The sequence below is a fragment of the Bombina bombina genome, chromosome 6 (assembly GCF_027579735.1).
Source record: "Bombina bombina isolate aBomBom1 chromosome 6, aBomBom1.pri, whole genome shotgun sequence".
Taxonomy (NCBI): Eukaryota; Metazoa; Chordata; class Amphibia; order Anura; family Bombinatoridae; genus Bombina; species Bombina bombina.
Window position 1 is genome coordinate 482,593,377 of NC_069504.1, and position 26,120 is coordinate 482,619,496.

Below are 26,120 nucleotides of genomic sequence, written 5' to 3' on the forward strand. Positions count from 1 at the left end.
AGCTGTCTCTGAGTAGTGGCATATCGTTTGTTTATCTTCTGAGTGTGTAGCTTTCTTTTTTAACATGAAAGAAAACATTGTTCCATGAAAGTGCATAATTGTAAAACGATCATTTAATTTCCTTAAAGTGAAAGTGCATAATTATTTGTGGTCATAAGATAAGTGAATGGGGCTTTTTTATCATGGTTTTGGAACAGGGGTCTGTTCCCATGAATAAAGGTTCTTTATGTCTTGAGGCCCATATTGTTTTTCTACCTCATGTTCAGAAAAAGACTTTAAAAAAAAAAATAAAGATTAACGTTTTGTTAGCCTCATGTCTCTCAGGATGATGCTGTTCAGGCATTGCCACAGCTTCCTCCTCTAATGTCCCAATCCTCTATGGCTACACATATAGTGCCCTGCAATTCCTCTCAGCCTCCTGGAGGAGTTTATTTGCCTGTAGATATTGCTGCCCAGGTATCCTCTGCTGTATCTGCAGCATTATCTGCTTTTCCTATGCTAAAGGGGAAGTGCAAGAGGAAAATTAGAGATTCAGATAATAAGGTTTCTGTTCCAAATTCTGCTACTCAGGTTGCCCTCCCTCATAAGTCTGATGAGGAGGATACGTTGGTAGCCTCTGATAGTGAAATCTCAGATTCGGATAGTATAATTCCTTCATCTGATGCTGAAGTAGTAACCTTCAAATTTAGGCTTGCACACCTTTGTGTATTGTTTAAGGAGGTTTTGGCTACGTTGGACGACTCTGATATTCCTGTCGTTGTCAACCCTTAGAAATCTAGTAAACTTAATAAATACTACGATGTTCCTTCCTCTGTGGAAGTGTTTCCTGTTCCAGACCGTGCAAAAGGGATTATTGCACAAGAATGGGAGAAGCCAGGGATAACTTTCTCTTGTTAAGTGTAGTCAGTCCACGGGTCATCCATTACTTATGGGATATATTCTCCTTCCCAACAGGAAGTTGCAAAAGGATCACCCAAGCAGAGCTGCTATATAGCTCCTCCCCTCACATGTCATATCCTGTCATTCTCTTGCAACACTCAACAAAGAAGGAGGTCGTGAGAGGAGTTAGGAGTTTTTTTAATTAGTTATTCTTCAATCAAAAGTTTGTTATTTTAAATGGCACCGGAGTGTGCTGTTTTTTCTCTCATTCAGTATTGGAAGAAGAATCTGCCTGCATTTTCTATGATCTTAGCAGACGTAACTAAGATCCACTGGCTGTTCTCGCACATTCTGAGGAGTGGGGTAACTTCAGAAAAGGGAATAGCATGCGGGGCCCCCTGCAAATGAGGTATGTGCAGTAAAATATTTTCTAGGAATGGAATTGACTAAGAAAACACTGCCGATACCCATATGATGTAAGTACAGCCTAAAATGCAGTAGTAGCGACTGGTATCAGGCTGGTAAATGTATACACAGTAGAGTTATTTTCTATGGAATAGATCTTGACTGAAAAAATACTGGTAATACTGTAATAATGTATGAGCCTTAACTGCAGTAGAAGCGACTGGTAGCAGGCTTAGTGATAACTTTACACAACATATGAAATGTTGTTTTGTTTTTTTAAAAACGTTTACTGGCATGTTAATCGTTTTGTGAGGTACTTGGTGATAAATCTCTTTGGGCATGATTTTTTCCACATGGCTAACATATATTTCTGCATAGAAACCGTTATAGCTGGTCTCCCACTGTGTAATATGACTTGGAGGGGCTTTGTGTTAGCGCCTTGTTGCGCAGTTAAAATTCAATCATAGTCTTCCTGTTTCTTCCTCCTTGATCCAGGACGTCTCCGGAGAGCTCAGGGGTCTTCAAAATTTATATTTGAGGGAGGTAATCAGTCACAGCAGACCTGTGACAGTGTGTTTGACTGTGATAAAAACGTTAACTGTTAATTTGTTTATCCGTTTTTGGGTATTAAGGGGTTAATCATCCGTTACTAGTGGGTGCAATCCTCTGCTGATTTCATACATTTAATGTAAAATTTGGTTGCTATAACTGAATTTGTTCATTGTTATTTCAACTGTAATTGTCTTTTTGTGTTTTAAAAGCGCAGCAGCGTTTTTTTACATTGCTGGAAAATTTTCTGAAAGTAATTTCCAGGCTTGCTAGCCTCATTGCTAGTTTGTTTAAACATGTCTGATACAGATGAATCTGCTTGTTCATTATGTTTAAAAGCCAATGTGGAGCCCAATAGAAATATGTGTACCAATTGTATTGATATTACTTTAAATAAAGGTCAATCTTTACCGGTAAAGAAATTATCACCAGACATCGAGGGGGAAGTTATGCCGCCTAACTCTCCTCACGTGTCAGTACCTGCGCCTCCCGCTCAGGAGGTGCGTGATGTTGTGGCGCCAAGTACATCAAGGCCCTTACAAATCACTTTACAAGATATGGCTAATGTTATGAAAGAAGTATTATCTAATTTGCCTGAGTTAAGAGGCAAGCGCGATAGCTCTGGGTTAAGGACAGAGCGCGCTGATGACACGAGAGCCATGTCCGATACTGCGTCACAATTTTCAGAACATGAGGACGGAGAGCTTCATTCTGTGGGTGACGGATCTGATCCAGGGAGACTGGATTCAGAAATTTTAAATTTAAGCTTGAGAACCTCCGCGTATTACTAGGGGAGGTGTTAGCGGCTCTGAATGATTGTGACACGGTCGCGATCCCAGAGAAGTTATGTAGGCTGGATAAATACTATGCGGTGCCGGTGTGTACTGACGTTTTTCCTATACCTAAAAGGCTTACAGAGATTATTAGCAAGGAGTGGGATAGACCTGGTGTGCCCTTTTCCCCTCCTCCGATATTTAGAAAAATGTTCCCAATAGACGCTACCACACGAGACTTATGGCAGACGGTCCCTAAGGTGGAGGGAGCAGTTTCTACTTTAGCTAAATGCACCACTATCCCGGTGGAGGATAGTTGTGCTTTCTCAGATCCAATGGATAAAAAATTAGGATACCTTAAGAAAATGTTTGTTCAACAAGGTTTTATATTACAGCCCCTTGCATGCATTGCGCCCGTCACTGCTGCGGCGGCTTTCTGGTTTGAGTCTCTAGAAGAGGCCATTCGCACAGCACCATTGGATGAGATTATGAACAAGCTTTAAGCACTTAAGCTAGCTAATGCATTTGTTTCGGACGCCGTTGTGCACTTAACCAAACTAACGGCTAAGAACTCCGGTTTTGCCATCCAGGCGCGCAGAGCGCTATGGCTTAAATCCTGGTCAGCAGATGTGACTTCTAAATCTAAATTGCTTAATATTCCTTTCAAAGGGCAAACCTTAATCGGGCCCGGTTTGAAAGAAATTATTGCTGACATTACGGGAGGTAAGGGTCACTCCCTTCCTCAGGATAGGGCCAAATCAAAGGCCAAACAGTCTAATTTTCGTGCCTTTCGTAATTTCAAGGCAGGAGCAGCATCAACTTCCTCCGCTCCAAAACAGGAAGGAACTGCTGCTCGTTACAGACAGGGTTGGAAAAGTAACCAATCCTGGAACAAGGGCAAGCAGGCCAGAAAGCCTACTTCTGCCCCTAAGACAGCATGAAGGAAGGGCCCCCTATCCGGAAACGGATCTAGTGGGGGGCAGACTCTCTCTCTTCGCCCAGGCTTGGGCAAGAGATGTCCAGGATCCCTGGACGTTGGAGATCATATCTCAGGGATACCTTCTGGACTTCAAAGCTTCTCCTCCACAAGGGAGATTTCATCTGTTAAGGTTATCAATGAACCTAATAAAGAAAGAGGCATTTCTACAATGTGTGCAAGACCTCTTAGTAATGGGAGTGATCCACCCAGTTCCGCGAATGGAACAAGGGCAAGGGTTTTACTCAAATCTGTTCGTGGTTCCCAAAAAAGAGGGGACCTTCAGACCAATCTTGGACTTAAAGATCTTAAACAAGTTCCTAAGAGTTCCATCGTTCAAAATGGAAACTATTCGAACCATCTTACCCATGATCCAAGAGGGTCAGTATATGACCACAGTGGACTTAAAGGATGCCTACCTTCACATACCGATTCACAAGGATCATTATCGGTACCTAAGGTTTGCCTTTCTAGACAGGCATTACCAGTTTGTAGCTCTTCCCTTTGGGTTAGCTACGGCCCCGAGAATTTTTACAAAGGTTCTGGGTTCACTTCTGGCGGTACTAAGACCGCGAGGCATATCGGTGGCTCCGTACCTAGACGACATTCTGATACAAGCGTCGAGTTTTCAAAATGCAAAGTCTCATACAGAGATAGTTCTTGCATTTCTGAGGTCGCATGGGTGGAAAGTGAACTTGGAAAAGAGTTCTCTGTTACCACTCACAAGGGTTCCTTTTCTAGGGACTCTTATAGATTCTGTAGAGATGAAGATTTACCTGACGGAGTCCAGGTTATCAAAGATTCTAAATACTTGCCGTGTCCTTCATTCCATTCCAAGGCCATCAGTAGCTCAGTGCATGGAAGTGATCGGCTTAATGGTCGCGGCTATGGACATAGTGCCATTTGCGCGCCTGCATCTCAGACCGCTGCAATTATGCATGCTAAGTCAGTGGAATGGGGATTATTCAGATCTGTCCCCTCTACTGACTCTAGACCAGGAGGCCAGAGATTCTCTTCTCTGGTGGTTGTCTCCGGTTCATCTGTCCAAAGGAATGACTTTTCGCAGGCCAGATTGGACGATTGTAACAACAGATGCCAGCCTGCTGGGCTGGGGCGCAGTCTGGAACTCCCTGAAGGCTCAGGGATCGTGGACTCAGGAGGAGAAACTCCTCCCAATAAATATTCTGGAGTTAAGAGCAATATTCAATGCTCTTCTAGCTTGGCCTCAGTTAGCAACACTGAGGTTCATCAAATTTCAGTCGGTCAAAATCACGACTGTGGCTTACATCAACCATCAAGGGGGAACCAGGAGTTCCCTAGCGATGTTAGAAGTCTCCAAGATAATTCGCTGGGCAGAGTCTCACTCTTGCCACCTGTCAGCGATCCACATCCCAGGCGTGGAGAACTGGGAGGCGGACTTTCTAAGTCGCCAGACTTTTCATCCGGGGGACTGGGAACTTCATCCGGAGGTCTTTGCTCACCTGATTCAGCGTTGGGGCAAACCAGAACTGGATCTCATGGCGTCTCGCCAGAACGCCAAGCTTCCTTGTTACGGATCCAGATCCAGGGACCCGGGAGCGGTGCTGGTAGATGCTCTAGCAGCCTCTTGGGTTTTCAAGATGGCTTATGTGTTTCCTCCGTTTCCGTTGCTGCCTCGATTGATTGCCAGAATCAAACAGGAGAGAGCATCAGTGATTCTGATAGCACCTGCGTGGCCACGCAGGACCTGGTATGCAGACCTAGTGGACATGTCGTCCTGTCCTCCATGGTCTCTGCCTCTGAGGCAGGACCTTCTAATTCAGGGTCCTTTCAACCATCCAAGCCTAATTTCTCTGAAACTGACTGCATGGAGATTGAACGCTTGATTCTATCAAAGCGTGGTTTCTCGGAGTCGGTTATTGATACATTAATACAGGCTCGGAAACCTGTTACCAGAAAAATTTACCATAAGATATGGCGTAAATATTTATATTGGTGTGAATCCAAGAGTTACTCATGGAGTAAGGTCAGGATTCCTAGGATATTGTCTTTTCTACAAGAGGATTTAGAAAAGGGTTTATCTGCTAGTTCCTTAAAGGGACAGATTTCTGCTCTGTCTATTCTTTTACACAAACGTCTGGCAGAAGTTCCAGACGTTCAGGCTTTTTGTCAGGGTTTAGCTAGGATTAAGCCTGTGTTTAAGACTGTTGCTCCGCCGTGGAGCTTAAACTTAGTTCTTAAAGTTCTTCAAGGTGTTCCATTTGAACCCCTTCATTCCATTGATATTAAGCTGTTATCTTGGAAAGTTCTGTTTTTGATGGCTATTTCCTCGGCTCGAAGAGTCTGAGTTATCTGCCTTACATTGTGATTCTCCTTATCTGATTTTTCATTCAGACAAGGTAGTTCTGCGTACTAAACCTGGGTTTTTACCTAAGGTAGTTTCTAACAGGAATATCAATCAAGAGATTGTTGTTCCATCATTATGTCCTAATCCTTCTTCAAAGAAGGAACGTCTTTTGCATAATCTGGACGTAGTCCGTGCCCTGAAGTTCTATTTACAGGCAACTAAGGATTTTCGGCAAACTTCTTCTCTGTTTGTCGTTTATTCTGGACAGAGGAGAGGCCAAAAGGCTTCGGCCACCTCTCTCTCTTTTTGGCTCCGTAGCATAATACGTTTAGCCTATGAGACTGCTGGACAGCAGCCCCCTGAAAGAATTACAGCTCATTCCACTAGAGCTGTGGCTTCCACCTGGGCCTTTAAGAATGAGGCCTCTGTTGAACAGATTTGCAAGGCTGCAACTTGGTCTTCACTTCATACCTTTTCAAAATTTTACAAATTTGACACTTTTGCTTCTTCGGAGGCTGTTTTTGGGAGAAAGGTTCTACAGGCAGTGGTTCCTTCTGTTTAAGTGTTCCTGCCTTGTCCCTCCCATCATCCGTGTACTTTAGCTTTGGTATTGGTATCCCATAAGTAATGGATGACCCGTGGACTGACTACACTTAACAAGAGAAAACATAATTTATGCTTACCTGATAAATTTATTTCTCTTGTAGTGTAGTCAGTCCACGGCCCGCCCTGTCTTTTAAGGCAGTTCTAAATTTTAATTAAAACTCCAGTCACCACTGCACCCTATAGTTTCTCCTTTCTCGTCTTGTTTCGAATGACTGGATATGACATGTGAGGGGAGGAGCTATATAGCAGCTCTGCTTGGGTGATCCTCTTGCAACTTCCTGTTGGGAAGGAGAATATATCCCATAAGTAATGGATGACCCGTGGACTGTCTACACTACAAGAGAAATAAATTTATCAGGTAAGCATAAATTATGTTTCTTTCATGTAATTAGCAAGAGTCCATGAGCTAGTGACGTATGGGATATACATTCCTACCAGGAGGGGCAAAGTTTCCCAAACCTCAAAATGCCTATAAATACACCCCTCACCACACCCACAATTCAGTTTTACAAACTTTGCCTCCTATGGAGGTGGTGAAGTAAGTTTGTGCTAGATTCTACGTTGATATGCGCTCCGCAGCAAGTTGGAGCCCGGTTTTCCTCTCAGCGTGCAGTGAATGTCAGAGGGATGTGAGGAGAGTATTGCCTATTTGAATGCAGTGATCTCCTTCTACGGGGTCTATTTCATAGGTTCTCTGTTATCGGTCGTAGAGATTCATCTCTTACCTCCCTTTTCAGATCGACGATATACTCTTATTTATATACCATTACCTCTGCTGATTTTCGTTTCAGTACTGGTTTGGCTTTCTACAAACATGTAGATGAGTGTCCTGGGGTAAGTAAATCTTATTTTCTGTGACACTCTAAGCTATGGTTGGGCACTTTATTTATAAAGTTCTAAATATATGTATTCAAACATTTATTTGCCTTGACTCAGGATGTTCAACATTCCTTATTTTCAGACAGTCAGTTTCATATTTGGGATAATGCATTTGAATCAATCTTTTTTTCTTACCTTAAAATTTGACTCTTTTTTCCCTGTGGGCTGTTAGGCTCGCGGGGGCTGAAAATGCTTCATTTTATTGCGTCATTCTTGGCGCGGACTTTTTTGGCGCAAAAAATCTTTTCTGTTTCCGGCGTCATACGTGTCGCCGGAAGTTGCGTCATTTTTTGACGTCTTTTTGCGCCAAAAATGTCGGTGTTCCGGATGTGGCGTCATTTTTGGCGCCAAAAAGCATTTAGGCGCCAAATAATGTGGGCGTCTTATTTGGCGCTAAAAAATATGGGCGTCGCTTTTGTCTCCACATTATTTCAGTCTCATTTTTTCTTTGCTTCTGGTTACTAGAAGCTTGTTTATTGGCATTTTTTCCCATTCCTGAAACTGTCATTTAAGGAATTTGATCAATTTTGCTTTATATGTTGTTTTTTCTCTTACATATTGCAAGATGTCTCACGTTGCATCTGAGTCAGAAGATACTTCAGGAAAATCGCTGTCTAGTGCTGGAACTACCAAAGCTAAGTGTATCTGCTGTAAACTTTTGGTAGCTATTCCTCCGGCTGTTGTTTGTATTAATTGTCATGACAAACTTGTTAAAGCAGATAATATTTCCTTTAGTAATGTACCATTGCCTGTTGCAGTTCCTTCAACATCTAAGGTGCAGAATGTTCCTGATAATATAAGAGATTTTGTTTCTGAATCCATCAAGAAGGCTATGTCTGTTATTTCTCCTTCTAGTAAACATAAAAAATCTTTTAAAACTTCTCTCTCTACAGATGAATTTTTAAATGAACATCATCATTCTGATTCTGATGACTCTTCTGGTTCAGAGGATTCTGTCTCAGAGATTGATGCTGATAAATCTTCATATTTATTTAAAATGGAATTTATTCGTTATTTACTTAAAGAAGTACTAATTGCTTTAGAAATAGAGGATTCTGGTCCTCTTGATACTAATTCTAAACGTTTAGATAAGGTATTTAAATCTCCTGTGGTTATTCCAGAAGTTTTTCCTGTTCCTAATGCTATTTCTGAAGTAATTTCCAGAGAATGGGATAAATTGGCTAATTAATTTACTCCTTCTAAACGTTTTAAGCAATTATATCCTGTGCCGTCTGACAGATTAGAATTTTGGGACAAAATCCCTAAAGTTGATGGGGCTATTTCTACCCTTGCTAAACGTACTACTATTCCTACGTCAGATGGTACTTCGTTTAAGGATCCTTTAGATAGGAAAATTGAATCCTTTCTAAGAAAAGCTTATCTGTGTTCAGGTAATCTTCTTAGACCTGCTATATCATTGGCTGATGTTGCTGCAGCCTCAACTTTTTGGTTGGAGACTTTAGCGCAACAAGTAACAGATCATGATTCTCATAATATTATTATTCTTCTTCAGCATGCTAATAATTTTATCTGTGATGCCATGTTTGATATTATCAGAGTTGATGTCAGGTTTATGTCTCTAGCTATTTTAGCTAGAAGAGCTTTATGGCTTAAAACTTGGAATGCTGATATGGCTTCTAAATCAACTCTACTTTCCATTTCTTTCCAGGGTAACAAATTATTTGGTTCTCAGTTGGATTCTATTATCTCAACTGTTACTGGTGGGAAAGGAACTTTTTTACCACAGGATAAAAATTCTAAGGGTAAAAACAGGGCTAACAATCGTTTTCGTTCCTTTCGTTTCAACAAAGAACAAAAGCCTGATCCTTCATCCTCAGGAGCAGTTTCAGTTTGGAAACCATCTCCAGTCTGGAATAAATCCAAGCCTTCTAGAAAGGCAAAGCCTGCTTCTAAGTCCACATGAAGGTGCGGCCCTCATTCCAGCTCAGCTGGTAGGGGGCAGGTTACGTTTTTTCAAAGAAATTTGGATCAATTCTGTTCACAATCTTTGGATTCAGAACATTGTTTCAGAAGGGTACAGAATTGGTTTCAAGATGAGACCTCCTGCAAAGAGATTTTTTCTTTCCCGTGTCCCAGTAAATCCAGTGAAAGCTCAAGCATTTCTGAATTGTGTTTCAGATCTAGAGTTGGCTGGAGTAATTATGCCAGTTCCAGTTTTGGAACAGGGGATGGGGTTTTATTCGAATCTCTTCATTGTACCAAAGAAGGAGAATTCCTTCAGACCAGTTCTGGATTTAAAAATATTGAATCGTTATGTAAGGATACCAACGTTCAAAATGGTAACTGTAAGGACTATCTTGCCTTTTGTTCAGCAAGGGCATTATATGTCCACAATAGATTTACAGGATGCATATCTGCATATTCCGATTCATCCAGATCATTATCAGTTCCTGAGATTCTCTTTTCTGGACAAGCATTACCAGTTTGTGGCTCTGCCGTTTGGCCTAGCTACAGCTCCAAGAATTTTTACAAAGGTTCTCGGTGCCCTTCTGTCTGTAATCAGAGAACAGGGTATTGTGGTATTTCCTTATTTGGACGATATCTTGGTACTTGCTCAGTCTTTACATTTAGCAGAATCTCATACGAATCAACTTGTGTTGTTTCTTCAAGATCATGGTTGGAGGATCAATTCACCAAAAAGTTCATTGATTCCTCAAACAATGGTAACCTTTCTGGGTTTCCAGATAGATTCAGTGTCCATGACTCTGTCTTTAACAGACAAGAGACGTCTGAAATTGATTTCAGCTTGTCGAAACCTTCAGTCACAATCATTCCCTTCGGTAGCTTTATGCATTGAAATTCTAGGTCTTATGACTGCTGCATCGGATGCGATCCCCTTTGCTCGTTTTCACATGCGACCTCTTCAGCTCTGTATGCTGAATCAATGGTGCAAGGATTACACAAAGATATCTCAATTAATATCTTTAAAACCGATTGTACGACACTCTCTAACGTGGTGGACAGATCACCATCGTTTAATTCAGGGGGCTTCTTTTGTGCTTCCGACCTGGACTGTAATTTCAACAGATGCAAGTCTCACAGGTTGGGGAGCTGTGTGGGGATCTCTGACGGCACAAGGAGTGGGGAATCTCAGGAGGTGAGATTACCGATCAATATTTTGGAACTCCGTGCAATTTTCAGAGCTCTTCAGTCTTGGCCTCTTCTGAAGAGAGAATCGTTCATTTGTTTTCAGACAGACAATGTCACAACGGTGGCATACATCAATCATCAAGGAGGGACTCACAGTCCTCTGGCTATGAAAGAAGTATCTCGAATTCTGGTTTGGGCGGAATCCAGCTCCTGTCTAATCTCTGCGGTTCATATCCCAGGTATAGACAATTGGGAAGCGGATTATCTCAGTCGCCAAACGTTGCATCCGGGCGAATGGTCTCTTCACCCAGAGGTATTTCTTCAGATTGTTCAAATGTGGGAGCTTCCAGAAATAGATCTGATGGCGTCTCATCTAAACAAGAAACTTCCCAGGTATCTGTCCAGATCCCGGGATCCTCAGGCGGAAGCAGTGGATGCATTATCACTTCCTTGGAAGTATCATCCTGCTTATATCTTTCCGCCTCTAGTTCTTCTTCCAAGAGTAATCTCCAAGATTCTGAAGGAATGCTCGTTTGTTCTGCTGGTAGCTCCGGCGTGGCCTCACAGGTTTTGGTATGCGGATCTTGTTCGGATGGCCTCTTGCCATCCGTGGACTCTTCCGCTACGACCAGACCTTCTGTCGCAAGGTCCTTTTTTCCATCAGGATCTCAAATCCTTAAATTTAAAGGTATGGAGATTGAACGCTTGATTCTTGGTCAAAAAGGTTTCTCTGACTCTGTGATTAATACTATGTTACAGGCTCGTAAATCTGTATCCAGAGAGATATATTATAGAGTCTGGAAGACTTATATTTCTTGGTGTCTTTCTCATCATTTTTCTTGGCATTCTTTTAGAATTCCGAGAGTTTTACAGTTTCTTCAGGATGGTTTAGATAAAGGTTTATCCGCAAGTTCTTTGAAAGGACAAATCTCTGCTCTTTCTGTTCTTTTTCACAGAAAGATTGCTAATCTTCCTGATATTCATTGTTTTGTACAAGCTTTGATTCGTATAAAACCTGTCATTAAGTCAATTTCTTCTCCTTGGAGTTTGAATTTGGTTCTGGGGGCTCTTCAAGCTCCTCCGTTTTAACCTATGCATTCATTGGACATTAAATTACTTTCTTGGAAAGTTTTGTTCCTTTTGGCAATCTCTTCTGCCAGAAGAGTTTCTGAATTATCTGCTCTTTCTTGTGAGTCTCCTTTTCTGATTTTTCATCAGGATAAGGTAGTGTTGCGAACTTCTTTTGAATTTTTACCTAAAGTTGTGAATTCCAACAACATTAGTAGAGAAATTGTGGTTCCTTCATTATGTCCTAATCCTAAGAATTCTAAGGAGAAATCGTTGCATTCTTTGGATGTTGTTAGAGCTTTGAAATATTATGTTGAAGCTACTAAGTCTTTTCGAAAGACTTCTAGTTTATTTGTTATCTTTTCCGGTTCTAGAAAAGGCCAGAAAGCTTCTGCCATTTCTTTGGCATCTTGGTTGAAATCTTTAATTCATCTTGCCTATGTTGAGTCGGGTAAAACTCTGCCTCAAAGGATTACAGCTCATTCTACTAGGTCAGTTTCTACTTCCTGGGCGTTTAGGAATGAAGCTTCGATTGATCAGATTTGCAAAGCAGCAACTTGGTCCTCTTTGCATACTTTTACTAAATTCTACCATTTTGATGTATTTTCTTCTTCTGAAGCAGTTTTTGGTAGAAAAGTACTTCAGGCAGCGGTTTCAGTTTGAATCTTCTGCTTATGTTTTCATTAAACTTTATTTTGGGTGTGGATTATTTTCAGCAGGAATTGGCTGTCTTTATTTTATCCCTCCCTCTCTAGTGACTCTTGCGTGGAAAGATCCACATCTTGGGTAATCATTATCCCATACGTCACTAGCTCATGGACTCTTGCTAATTACATGAAAGAAAACATAATTTATGTAAGAACTTACCTGATAAATTCATTTCTTTCATATTAGCAAGAGTCCATGAGGCCCGCCCTTTTTTGTGGTGGTTATGATTTTTGTATAAAGCACAATTATTCCAATTCCTTATTTTATATGCTTTCACACTTTTTTATCACCCCACTTCTTGGCTATTCGTTAAACTGAATTGTGGGTGTGGTGAGGGGTGTATTTATAGGCATTTTGAGGTTTGGGAAACGTTGCCCCTCCTGGTAGGAATGTATATCCCATACGTCACTAGCTCATGGACTCTTGCTAATATGAAAGAAATGAATTTATCAGGTAAGTTCTTACATAAATTATGTTTTTTTCCCTGTCTCCTGTCTTTAAAAAGATGTTTCCGGTTGCTGAGTCCATTAAAGATTCATGGCACACGGTGCCTAAAGTAGAAGGGGCTATTTCTACTCTGGCTAGGAGAACTACTATTCCTATAGAGGATAGTTGCTCTTTTAAGGACCAATGGACAAAAAGCTGGAGTCATATTTAAAGTAGATGTATGTTCATCGGGCTCTTCAATGGCAACCTGCAGTTTGTATTGCCCCGTGTCAAGTGCAGCATCTTATTGGTACAATGCCTTGTCTGATTCTCTTCAGGTAGAAACTCCTTTAGAGGAGATACAAGACAGGATCAAGGCTCTGAAGCTAGCCAATTCCTTTATTTCTGATGCTACCATGCAAGTTATTAAACTGGGAGCCAAGTGGGGATCGGACCAAGTGGGGGGCAGACTTTCTCTGTTTTATCAAGCATGGATACGAGATGTACCAGATACCTGGGCTGTGGACATCATATCTCAGGGTTACAAAATAGAATTCAAAACTTTTCCTCCCAGGGCAGGTTCCACCTCACAAAATTATCTGTAGACCAGAGAAAAAGAGAGGCATTCTTGAATTGCGTTTGGGACCTTTCTTCCCTGGGAGTGATAGTTCCAGTTCCTGTAAGGGAACAGGGTCTAGGGTCTGTTTGTTGTTCCCCAAAAAAATGGAACTTTTCCTCCTATTCTAAACCTAGTGTCTTAACAAGTTTCTCAGGGTGTACCGTCCTTCAAATTGGGAAACCTTTTGTTCCATTCTTCCCTTCGTCCAACAGGGTCAGTTCATGACGACCATAGACTTGAAGGATGTGTATCTTCATGTTCCCAATCATAGGGATCATCACAAGTTCCTGAGATTTGCTTTTCTAGATAAACACTTTCAGTTTGTGGCTCTTCCGTTTGGCCTTGCCACAGCCCCCAGAATTTTCCCAAAGGTTCTGGGGGCTCTCTTGGCAGTGATCAGGTCTTGGGGGAATCGCAGTGGCGCCTTACCTGAACGACATATTGGTTCAGACGCCATCTTTTCAACAAGCATAGTCTCATACAGAGATCTTGTTGTATTTTCTACGTTCCCACGGATGGAAAGTGAATCTGGAAAAAAGTTCCCTTGTTCCAGCTACAAGGGTAGTTTTCTTAGGGACCATAATAGATTCCCTATCTGTGAAAAATTTTCTGACAGAGGTCAGAAAATCCAAAATTATTTTCTCTTGCCTTTCTCTGCAGTCTACTGTTCGGCCATCAGTGGCTTAATGTATGGAGGTAATTGGTCTGATGGTCGCTTCCATGGACATCATTCCCTTTGCAGTTATGCATGCTCAGACAACGGAATGTGGACTATTCGGATCTGTCTCAGAGGCTTGATCTAAATCAGTCTACAAGAGAGACTCTTCCGTGGTGGCTTTCTCAGGAGCAACTGTCTCGGGGTTCATGCTTCCGGAGATCTTCCTGGGTGATTGTAACCACGGACACCAGCCTGCTGGGCTGGGGAGCAGTCTGGGACTTGTGAAAGGCGCAGGGACTTTGGACTCAGGAGGAGTCTGCTCTCCCCATAAATATTTTGGAGTTGAGAGCAATTTACAATGCTCTGATGGCTTGGCCTCAGTTGTCCTTAGCCCGTTTTATCAGCTTCAAGTCATACAATATCACCTCAGTGGCTTACATCGACCACCAGGGAGGAACTCTGAGTTCCTTAGCCATGAAGCAATTGCTGTGTTTCTGCCATCCACATTCCAGGTGTTGCCAACTGGGAAGCGGACTTCCATCCAGTGGTGTTCTCCAGGTTAACCCCTGAATGGGGGATGCCGGAGTAGGATCTGATGGCGTCTGCGCAGAACACCAAGCTTCCAAGGTACAGTTCAAGGTCGAGAGATTCGCAGGCCATCCTGATAGATGCTCTGGCGGTTCCTTGGGATTTCAGTCTGGCATATCCATTTCCTCCGTTTGCTCTCCTTCCACGAGTCATTCCTCGTATCAAACAGGAGAGAGCATTGGTAATTCTAATAGCTCCTGCATGGCCTCGCAGCATCTGGTATGCAGACCTAGTGTAGATGTCATCTCTTCCACCTTGGAGGCTGCCTCTGAGGAAGGACCTTCTAACTCGGGGTCCATTCCTTGATCCAAATCTCGTTTCTCTGAAGCTGACTGCTTAGAGATTGAATGCTTAGTTCTATATAGGCGTGTTTTTTTTCTGAGTCGGTCATTGAGACCATGGTTCAGACTCGCAAGCCTGTTACTAGAAAGATTTACCATAAGATATGGTGTAAATATCTTTTTTGGTAAGATTTCTGCATTATCTATTTTGTTTCACAAGTGTCTGGCGGATGTGCCAGATGTTCAATCTTTTTGTCAGGCCCTGGTCAGAATCAGGCCTGTGTTTAAACCTGTTGCTCCTCCTTGGAGCCTTAACCTTGTTCTTAAAGTTTTGCAGCAGGCTCCGTTTGAGCCATTGCATTCCATAGATATCAAGTTATTATCTTGGAAGGTTTTGTTTCTTATTGCTATTTCTTCTGCTCGGAGAGTCTCGAAACTCTTAGCTTTGCAGTGTGATTCGCCTTACCTTTCATGCTGATAAGGCGGTTCTTCGTACTAAGTTGGGTTTTCTTTCTAAAGTGGTTTCAGATAGAAATATTAATCAGGATATTGTTGTTCTCTATGTCCTAATCCTTCTTCTCATAAGGGACGTTTGTTGCACAACCTGGATTTTGTGCGAGCTCTAAAATTCTACCTACAGGCGACAAAGGATTTTCGGCGAGTCCTCTGTACTGTTTGTTTGTTTGTTTCTCTGGAAAGCGTAAAAGGTCAGAAAGCAACTGCTCTTTCTCTCTGGTTGAGAAGTATAATTCCTTTTGCTTATGAGACTGCTGGTCAGCAGCCTCCTGAGAGAATTACAGCTCATTCCACGAGGGCTTTCAAACATGGAGCTTCTGTGGAACAGATTTGCAAGGCTGCAACTTGGTCCTCTCTGCAAACTTTATCCAAATTTTACAAATTTGATACTTTTGGGAGAAAGGTTCTTCAAGCGGGGATGCCTTCTGTTTAGGTCTGCCTGTCTTGTTCTCCCTCCCTAGTAATCTGTATCCTCTAGCTTGGGTATTGGTTCCCACTAGTAATTGATGACGTCATGACTCTCCATATCTTAGGAAAGAAAACAAAATGTTTGCTTACCTGATAAATTTATTTATTTCCGGATATGACCCCACCCTTAAATTTAAGACAATTATTTCATTGATGTAGTTGGCAAGAGTCCATGAGCTAGTGACGTATGGGATATACAATACTACCAGGAGGGGCAAAGTTTCCCAAACCTCAAAATGCCTATCAATACACCACTTACCACACCCACAATTCAGTTTTTACAAACTTTGCCTCCTATGGAGGTGGTGAAGTAAGTTTGTGCTAAGATTTCTACATTGATATGCGCTTCTCAGCATTTTGAAGCCTGATTCCTCTTAGAGTACAGTGAATAAAAAATCTTCAAAGAATGCAGCAGCACCACTTCTCATATAAAAAGTTCCTTTATTAAACACATAGTAGGAGCAGGTAAAATAGAACGACGTTTCGGGTAGTTATCCCTTAGTCATGTTCACATGTGAACATGACTAAGGGATAACTACCCGAAACGTCGTTCTATTTTACCTGCTCCTACTATGTGTTTAATAAAGGAACTTTTTATATGAGAAGTGGTGCTGCTGCATTCTTTGAAGATTTTGGATACTGTTTGGATCCTTGCAGTGATCCTATGCTAGCTTGCACACACCTTGGGTCTGAGTGCTGGATTTCAATTACATTTTCTAGAGTACAGTGAATGTCAGAGGGATGTAAATGGAGTATCACCTATTGAATATAATAGTTTTCCTTGCGGGAAATCTATTTCATAGGTTCTCTGTTATCGGTCGTAGAGATTTATCTCTTACCTCCCTTTTCAGATCGACGATATACTCTCATATTCCATTACCTCTACTGATAACTGTTTCAGTACTGGTTTGGCTATCTGCTATATGTGGATGGGTGTCTTTCGGTAAGTATGTTTTCAGTATTTAAGACACTCTCAGCTATGGTTTGGCACTATATGCATTAATATAAAGTTCTAAATATATGTATTGTACTTATATTTGCCATGAGTCAGGTTTACGTATATTTCCTTTTGCAGACTATTCAGTTTCATATTTGGGAAACATATTTAGGAAAATATTTTTCTTACCTGGGGTTTAGTCTTCTTTTCAAATTGCCTGCTTTTTCATTAAATTTTTGCGGGCAAATGTAGTCTTGCGAAGCACAAAAATGCTGATGTTTATTGCGTCATTCTTGTTGCGAGAATTTCTTTGGAGCGAAGGTACATCCGGTGACGCAAGTTCATCATTTCCGGCGTCTTGGTTGACGCCAAGTTCTTTACACAAGGTTGCGTCTGCAATGACGCAAGTGTGTCATTTCCGGATGTTGTTAGCGCCAACAAATTTGATTTTGCATTGTGCATCATACTTGGCACCAAATAATTTCATTATTTAAAACCCCATTCCTATGTGCCTCTTGCCTTTTTCTATGTCAGAGGGCTATGCTGTTTGAATTTTTTTCCCATTCCTGAAACTGCCATATAAGGAAATTGATAATTTCTTTCATGTAATTAGCAAGAGTCCATGAGCTAGTGACGTATGGGATATACATTCCTACCAGGAGGGGTAAAGTTTCCCAAACCTCAAAATGCTTATAAATACACCCCTCACCACACCCACAAATCAGTTTTACAAACTTTGCCTCCTGTGGAGGTGGTGAAGTAAGTTTGTGCTAGATTCTACGTTGATATGCGCTCCGCAGCAGGTTGGAGCCCGGTTTTCCTCTCAGCGTGCAGTGAATGTCAGAGGGATGTGAAGAGTATTGCCTATTTGAATTCAATTATCTCCTTCTACGGGGTCTATTTCATAGGTTCTCTGTTATCGGTCGTAGAGATTCATCTCTTACCTCCCTTTTCAGATCGACGATATACTCTTATATATACCATTACCTCTACTGATTCTCGTTTCAGTACTGGTTTGGCTTTCTACTACATGTAGATGGGTGTCCTGGGGTAAGTAAGTCTTATTTTTGTGACACTCTAAGCTATGGTTGGGCACTTTTATATAAAGTTCTAAATATTTGTGTTTAAACATTTATTTGCCTTGATTCAGGATGTTCAATATTCCTTATTTCAGACAGTCAGTTTCATTATTTGGGATTATGCATTTGAATAATCAATTTTTTTCTTACCTTAAAATTTGACTTTTTTTCCCTGTGGGCTGTTAGGCTCGCGGGGGCTGAAAATGCTTCATTTTATTGCGTCATTCTTGGCACAGACTTTTTTGGCGCAAAAAATTTCTTTGTTATTTCCGGCGTCATACTTGTCACCGGAAGTTGCGTCATTTTTTGACTTTTTTTGCGCCAAAAGTGTCGGCGTTACCGGATGTGGCGTCATTTTTGGTGCCAAAAGCATTTAGGCGCCAAATAATGTGGGCGTTTTTTTGGCGCTAAAAAATATGGGCGTCATTATTGTCTCCACATTATTTAAGTCTCATTGTTTATTTGCTTCTGGTTGCTAGAAGCTTGTTCACTGGCATTTTTTCCCATTCCTGAAACTGTCATTTAAGGAATTTGATCAATTTTGCTTTATATGTTGTTTTTTCTATTACATATTGCAAGATGTCCCAGATTGACCCTGAATCAGAAGATACTTCTGGAAAATCGCTGCCTGATGCTGGATCTACCAAAGTTAAGTGTATTTGCTGTAAACTTATGGTATCTGTTCCTCCAGCTGTTGTTTGTAATGAATGCCATGACAAACTTGTTAATGCAGATAATATTTCCTTTAGTAATGTTATATTACCTGTTGTTGTTCCATCAACATCTAATACTCAGAGTGTTCCTGTTAACATAAGAGATTTTGTTTCTAAATCCACTAAGAAGGCTTTGTCTGTTATTCCTCCTTCTAGTAAACGTAAAAGGTATTTTAAAACTTCTCATTTTTCAGATGAATTTTTAAATGAACATCATCATTCTGATTCTGATAATGATTCCTCTGGTTCAGAGGTTTCTGTTTCAGAGGTTGATGCTGATAAATCTTCATATTTGTTTAAAATGGAATTTATTCGTTCTTTTCTTAAAGAAGTCTTAATTGCATTAGAAATAGAGGATTCTGGTCCTCTTGATACTAAATCTAAATGTTTAAATAAGGAAACGTTTAAATAAGGTTTTTAAATCTCCTGTGCCATCTGACAGATTAGAGTTTTGGGACAAAATCCCTAAGGTTGATGGGGCTATCTCTACTCTTACTAAACGTACTACTATTCCTACGGCAGATAGTACTTCCTTTAAGGATCCTTTAGATAGGAAAATTGAATCCTTTCTGAGAAAAGCTTACTTATGTTCAGGTAATCTTCTTAGACCTGCTATATCTTTAGCGGATGTTGCTGCAGCTTCAACTTTTTGGTTGGAAGCTTTAGCGCAACAAGTAACAGATCATAATTCTCATAGCATTGTTAATCTTCTTCAACATGCTAATAATTTTATTTGTGATGCCATCTTTGATATCATTAGGGTTGATGTCAGGTATATGTCTCTAGCTATTTTAGCTAGAAGAGCTTTATGGCTTAAAACTTGGAATGCTGATATGTCTTCTAAGTCAACTTTGCTTTCCCTTTCTTTCCAGGGTAATAAATTATTTGGTTCACAGTTGGATTCTATTATTTCAACTGTTACTGGAGGGAAAGGAACTTTTTTACCACAGGATAAAAAATCTAAAGGTAAATTTAGGTCTAATAATAGTTTTCGTTCCTTTCGTCACAATAAGGAACAAAAGCCTGATCCTTCCCCTTCAGGAGCGGTATCAGTTTTGAAACCATCTCCAGTCTGGAATAAATCCAAGCCTTTTAGAAAGCCAAAGCCAGCTCCCAAGTCCACATGAAGGTGCGGCCCTCATTCCAGCACAGCTGGTAGGGGGCAGATTACGATTTTTCAAAGAAATTTGGATCAATTCAATTCACAATCTTTGGATTCAGAACATTGTTTCAGAAGGGTACAGAATAGGCTTCAAGATAAGGCCTCCTGCAAGAAGATTTTTTCTTTCCCGTGTCCCAGTAAATCCAGTGAAGGCTCAAGCATTTCTGAAATGTGTTTCAGATCTAGAGTTGGCTGGAGTAATTATGCCAGTTCCAGTTCTGGAACAGGGGCTGGGGTTTTACTCAAATCTCTTCATTGTACCAAAGAAGGAGAATTCCTTCAGACCAGTTCTGGATTTAAAAATATTGAATCATTATGTAAGGATACCAACATTCAAAATGGTAACTATAAGGACTATTCTGCCTTTTGTTCAGCAAGGGCATTATATGTCCACAATAGATTTACAGGATGCATATCTGCATATTCCGATTCATCCAGATCACTATCAGTTTCTGAGATTCTCTTTCCTAGACAAGCATTACCAGTTTGTGGCTCTGCCGTTTGGCCTAGCAACAGCTCCAAGGATTTTTACAAAGGTTCTCGGTGCCCTTCTGTCTGTAATCAGAGAACAGGGTATTGTGGTATTTCCTTATTTGGACGATATCTTGGTACTTGCTCAGTCTTCACATTTAGCAGAATCTCATACGAATCGACTTGTATTGTTTCTTCAAGATCATGGTTGGAGGATCAATTTACCGAAAAGTTCATTGATTCCTCAGACAAGGGTAACCCTTTTAGATAGATTCAGTGTCCATGACTCTGTCTCTGACAGACAAGCGACGTCTAAAATTGGTTTCAGCTTGTCAAAACCTTCAGTCTCAATCATTCCCTTCAGTAGCCTTATGCATGGAAATTCTAGGTCTTATGACTGCTGCATCGGACGCGATCCCCTTTGCTCTTTTTCACATGCGACCTCTTCAGCTTTGTATGCTGAACCAGTGGTTCAGGGATTATACAAAGATATCGCAATTGATATCTTTAAAACCGATTGTACGACACTCTCTGACGTGGTGGACAGATCACCATCATTTAGTTCAGGGGGCTTCTTTTGTTCTTCCAACCTGGACTGTGATTTCAACAGATGCAAGTCTGACAGGTTGGGGAGCTGTTTGGGGGTCTCTGACAGCACAAGGGGTTTGGGAATCTCAGGAGGTGAGATTACCAATCAATATTTTGGAACTCCGTGCAATTTTCAGAGCTCTTCAGTCGTGGCCTCTTCTAAAGAGAGAGTCGTTAATTTGTTTTCAGACGGACAATGTCACAACTGTGGCATATATCAATCATCAAGGAGGGACTCACAGTCCTCTGGCTATGAAAGAAGTATCTCGAATACTGGTATGGGCGGAATCCAGCTCCTGTCTAATTTCTGCGGTTCATATCCCAGGTATAGACAATTGGGAAGCGGATTATCTCAGTCGCCAAACGTTACATCCAGGAGAATGGTCTCTTCACCCATTGGTATTTCTTCAGATTGTTCAAATGTGGGGTCTTCCAGAAATAGATCTGATGGCTTCTCATCTAAACAAGAAGCTTCCCAGGTATCTGTCCAGATCCAGGGATCCTCAGGCGGAAGCAGTGGATGCATTGTCGCTTCCTTGGAAGTATCATCCTGCCTATATCTTTCCGCCTCTAGTTCTTCTTCCAAGAGTAATTTCCAAGATTCTGAAGGAATGCTCGTTTGTTCTGCTGGTGGCTCCAGCATGGCCTCACAGGTTTTGGTATGCGGATCTTGTCCGGATGGCCACTTGCCAACCATGGACTCTTCCGTTAAGACCAGACCTTCTGTCGCAAGGTCCTTTTTTCCATCAGGATCTCAAATCCTTAAATTTAAAGGTATGGAGATTGAACGCTTGATTCTCAGTCAAAGAGGTTTCTCTGACTCTGTGATTAATACTATGTTACAAGCTCGTAAATCTGTATCTAGGAAGATATATTATCGAGTCTGGAAGATTTACATTTCTTGGTGTCTTTCTCATCATTTTTCCTGGCATTCTTTTAGAATTCCGAGAATTTTACAGTTTCTTCAGGATGGTTTGGATAAAGGTTTGTCTGCAAGTTCCTTGAAAGGACAAATCTCTGCTCTTTCTGTTCTTTTTCACAGAAAGATTGCTAATCTTCCTGATATTCATTGTTTTGTACAAGCTTTGGTTCGTATAAAACCTGTTATTAAGTCAATTTTTTCCTCCTTGGAGTTTGAATTTGGTTCTGGGGGCTCTTCAAGCTCCTCCGTTTGAACCTATGCATTCACTGGACATTAAATTACTTTCTTGGAAAGTTTTGTTTCTTTTGGCCATCTCTTCGGCTAGAAGAGTTTCTGAATTATCTGCTCTTTCTTGTGAGTCTCCTTTTCTGATTTTTCATCAGGATAAGGCGGTGTTGCGAACATCTTTTAAATTTTTACCTAAGGTTGTGAATTCTAACAACATTAGTAGAGAAATTGTGGTTCCTTCATTGTGTCCTAATCCTAAGAATTCTAAGGAGAGATCATTGCATTCTTTGGATGTAGTTAGAGCTTTGAAATATTATGTTGAAGCTACTAAGAATTTCCGAAAGACTTCTAGTCTATTTGTTATCTTTTCCGGTTCTAGGAAAGGTCAGAAGGCCTCTGCCATTTCTTTGGCGTCTTGGTTGAAATCTTTAATTCATCATGCTTATGTCGAGTCGGGTAAAACTCTGCCTCAAAGGATTACAGCTCATTCTACTAGGTCAGTTTCTACTTCCTGGGCGTTTAGAAATGAAGCTTCGGTTGATCAGATTTGCAAAGCAGCAACTTGGTCTTCTTTGCATACTTTTACTAAATTCTACCATTTTGATGTGTTTTCTTCTTCTGAAGCAGTTTTTGGTAGAAAAGTTCTTCAGGCAGCTGTTTGTTTGATTCTTCTGCTTATAATTTCAGTTTTTTTCATTATAAGATTTAAACTTTATTTTGGGTGTGGATTATTTTCAGCGAAATTGGCTGTCTTTATTTTATCCCTCCCTCTCTAGTGACTCTTGCGTGGAAGATCCACATCTTGGGTATTCATTATCCCATACGTCAATAGTAATAGTACAATGCCTGTTGTTCCTTCAACATCTAATGTACATGATATCCCTGTGAATATAAAAGATTTTGTTGCTGTTGCGATTCAGAAGGCTTTGTCTGCTATCCCGCCTTCTAATAAACGTAAAAGGTCTTTTAAAACTTCTCATAAAGTTGATGAAATTTCAAATGACCGACAACATACTGAATTATCCTCCTCTGATGAGGATCTATTTGATTCAGAAGATCCTACCTCAGATATTGACACTGACAAATCTACTTATTTATTTAAAATGGAGTATATGCATTTCTTGTTAAAAGAGGTGTTGATTACATTGGATATTATTATAAGATTTTGGGAAGAAAAGCCATTTCTGGTTCATTTTTGCAAGAATATTCATATAGAAACAAAAATTCAGAGGTTGGTTGTCATCTGAGGTGAAACAAGTTTCATAGTACAAATGTCTAGTAGCGACACTAATCTACTGAAAATATTTTGTGGTTCCTATGAAAATCCTGTGATAGGTGAAAGAGATTTCAGCTGTACAGTTACAGATAATTTAAACCACTAAAATACCTGGCAGGCTTGGCTGTTACAGCAATACTTCTTAAACGGGGGTCCCTTAAAAATGTTTGCAGGTCCTCAAAAGATTTGATGTACTGTAAGTGTTTGTATGTGTGTTGTGTATTTGTACGTGTCTATGTATGTATGAGAGTAACTTTTTGTGCGGTAGGCACATAGCAAAACTTTGGTAGTAATGGCTACAAATGTTGAATTTAGAAAGTTAAAGAAGCTGTGTGTTACAGCGGGGGCCATGATTTGTGCCTTCCACTTTACTTATAGGAACGGTCAGTATTAAACAATAGTCTCTTAAGACATCACCTGAATAGTGGCAGTATCTTAGTGAGGTTGTAGCCCTTTCTACAGATGTGTTTTTATGAAAACCCAGAGTATTTGTTTAAAGAGTAGAATATTAAAAATGAATTGGAGGTAAAGTAGGATCATAAAATATTCCCAAATCATATTGTGTTTTTATGACATTGTTATATTACTTTTGTATAAGCCGTGTTTCACACAATATAATTTTTATATAGCTATATTTGTGCATCATTAATACATGCTTTTAGATCAAAGCTTTATATGTTTATCTAACTATTCTTTGGCAAAAATGTTATTTACTTCTTCTTTTGTTTACGTACATTTTTTTTTTTTTGGCCTTTAATGATTGCATGCAGGAAAATTATTTCCTTGTTCTCAAACAAAGTAATACATATTTGGCTTTTTATCTTTTTTTTTTCCTTACATAGATCCAGCTTTGTATTTCCACAAGTGCCTGGTCTACTGGGTTTTCTCTGGATACAGTCGGGAGTTATGGGTGTGTGAAGTGCCGTTCAAATAAAATGGAATATCTGGTATGTTTCTGTGTAGGAAATAATAGCCCTTTAGTATTAACTAATAATGTGATGAATTGCAATGGTCGGTTTTTAAGGCTGTTCACATTACTCCCAATAAGTTAATTTCCTTTCATATGGGCCTTTTAGACGTATCACTGATTATTGGATGTAGACTAATGTCCAATTATAATGTGATGTTTTAATGTTTTGCAAGGTTGGGGTAAACATTAAAATGAGCAGCTTTAATCTGAGTCGAATTATCACTCTCACTCCGTTCTACACTCTGGTCAACAAGTGCGAGTTTGAGCTTGAAGTTGGAGAAATCGTAATGGATGGTGCTGTGTCAAACATCATATGGAATTACATTTCCTCCTCTGAGGTGAGCCAATACTTGCTGTAATTTGTAGTGCATGGTTGCTCAATTGGATTACCTGTAATTACCTATAAAGTATTAAAATAAAGTCAATGTCAACAAAAGTAATTAATTTGACTGGCAGTATCTATTTACTACTTTCTCATTGGAAATAACGCTTTTTTTTTTTTTTTAAACTTAGTGCATCCCTTTCTGGCCTGAGAATGTGTTGGGAAAGCTTTGTGTCAGAGTTGTTGGCTGTGAAGGATGTTCAAACCCCTTTTACTTTAACAAACAAGACAATGGGACTCTGCTGAGGCTGGATTCTGTGGTAAGATGGTTGGTTCATATCTGTTGTTTGACCAGTAGGTCTCAACTTGTGGTGTTTAACATTTCTAGATAAGATTCAAAATCCCTGGTTCATGCATTTTGTTTGACCCATGTTTACTAAAAGCTAGGGAACCAATGAGGTTGTCATCTATGCTATAGCTATGAAACACATCTGATATAGTGCATCTCATTTTTTTTTTTGTAAATACAAGGAACTTCTCTTTTGTTCGCAGAAAACAGGCCTTATTGTAGATATCAGCATATCTGATCACTCAATAGTTATCAGGTTCTCAGATTACTATGAAGGAGCTGCACCTGCACTTATTGTGAACCACACACCTCGGGCCAAGCTTACATACTACCAGAGGTAGGTCTGTGCATTGGTTTTCTGGCATCATAGCTCATATATTAAAAGAAAATGCGTTTTATCTCCAGTACAGGTCAGCAGTACCTGTCAGTAACCAGACAAAGCAAATAACTGATATCAGTGTTTGATGTCAGTTGTTCTCTTGACTTGATGCCATGTTAATCAATTTAATATTTGTTATTATTATTTCACTATATAGTGAGACAAAAGAAGAGAATGAACTTGTTCCAGAAAAGGCAGGTCTGTTTGCCTGGGCAGATCCAGCAGGGACAAAAAAACTGACCTGGAGATACGCCGACAACATAGGGGAGCTTGACTTGCTGAAAGTAAGTATATCAACTTTTTTATAATACCTTCTCTTACATAAAGTCTTGTCAAGGGGATTGTCATAATTGCACTGATAGCAGAGAAAATAGTTTTAACTTTAAAAAAATAATAATTTTGGTTGCAAAAAGACAGTTTAAAAGTGAAACATATTTTCTTTATTTGTTTTAAAAATCAAAATATATCTTTCTTACCTGCACGTATAACAATGTAACAGTAAAGCAAGATACAAAGTATTTTACAGGTTTACATAAACAAAGAATACTTTCATACTGTTTTCTTCAGAAAAACTAGCTTCATACTATGCAGTTTAAAGCAACACAATATATAAACAGTTTCTCTAACCAGCTAGCATGGGAAGAGGATGCTACTGGGCATCTGCAATCAAAATGATTGTAATTTGCAGAGCTTTATCCTAGATACCTAAATCGAAAACAACTTTCTCGCTTTTTATTAAACATTAGGATCAAAAACTGATTCAAGTATTCCTATGTCCAGCAAAGTAACAATGATGTATCACATATAGTCATTATTGATAATAGGATACATCTTTCTCCTATGTCTGGGTGAGATGACAAAAAGTTGAACAAGGACCATGTAGATTTA

At 40.1% G+C, this 26,120-nt stretch overlaps 1 protein-coding gene across 1 annotated transcript in view; it reads left to right on the forward strand.

Annotated features, from left to right (window-relative positions):
• The window catches only part of VPS13C (vacuolar protein sorting 13 homolog C), a 1,402,311-nt gene that overhangs the window by 1,144,987 nt on the left and 231,204 nt on the right, over window positions 1-26,120 (forward strand). The window contains 5 exon segments of the mRNA XM_053719302.1: window positions 24,055-24,159; window positions 24,356-24,520; window positions 24,696-24,824; window positions 25,057-25,190; window positions 25,390-25,516. Of these exon segments, the coding sequence (XP_053575277.1) occupies window positions 24,055-24,159; window positions 24,356-24,520; window positions 24,696-24,824; window positions 25,057-25,190; window positions 25,390-25,516 (660 nt within the window).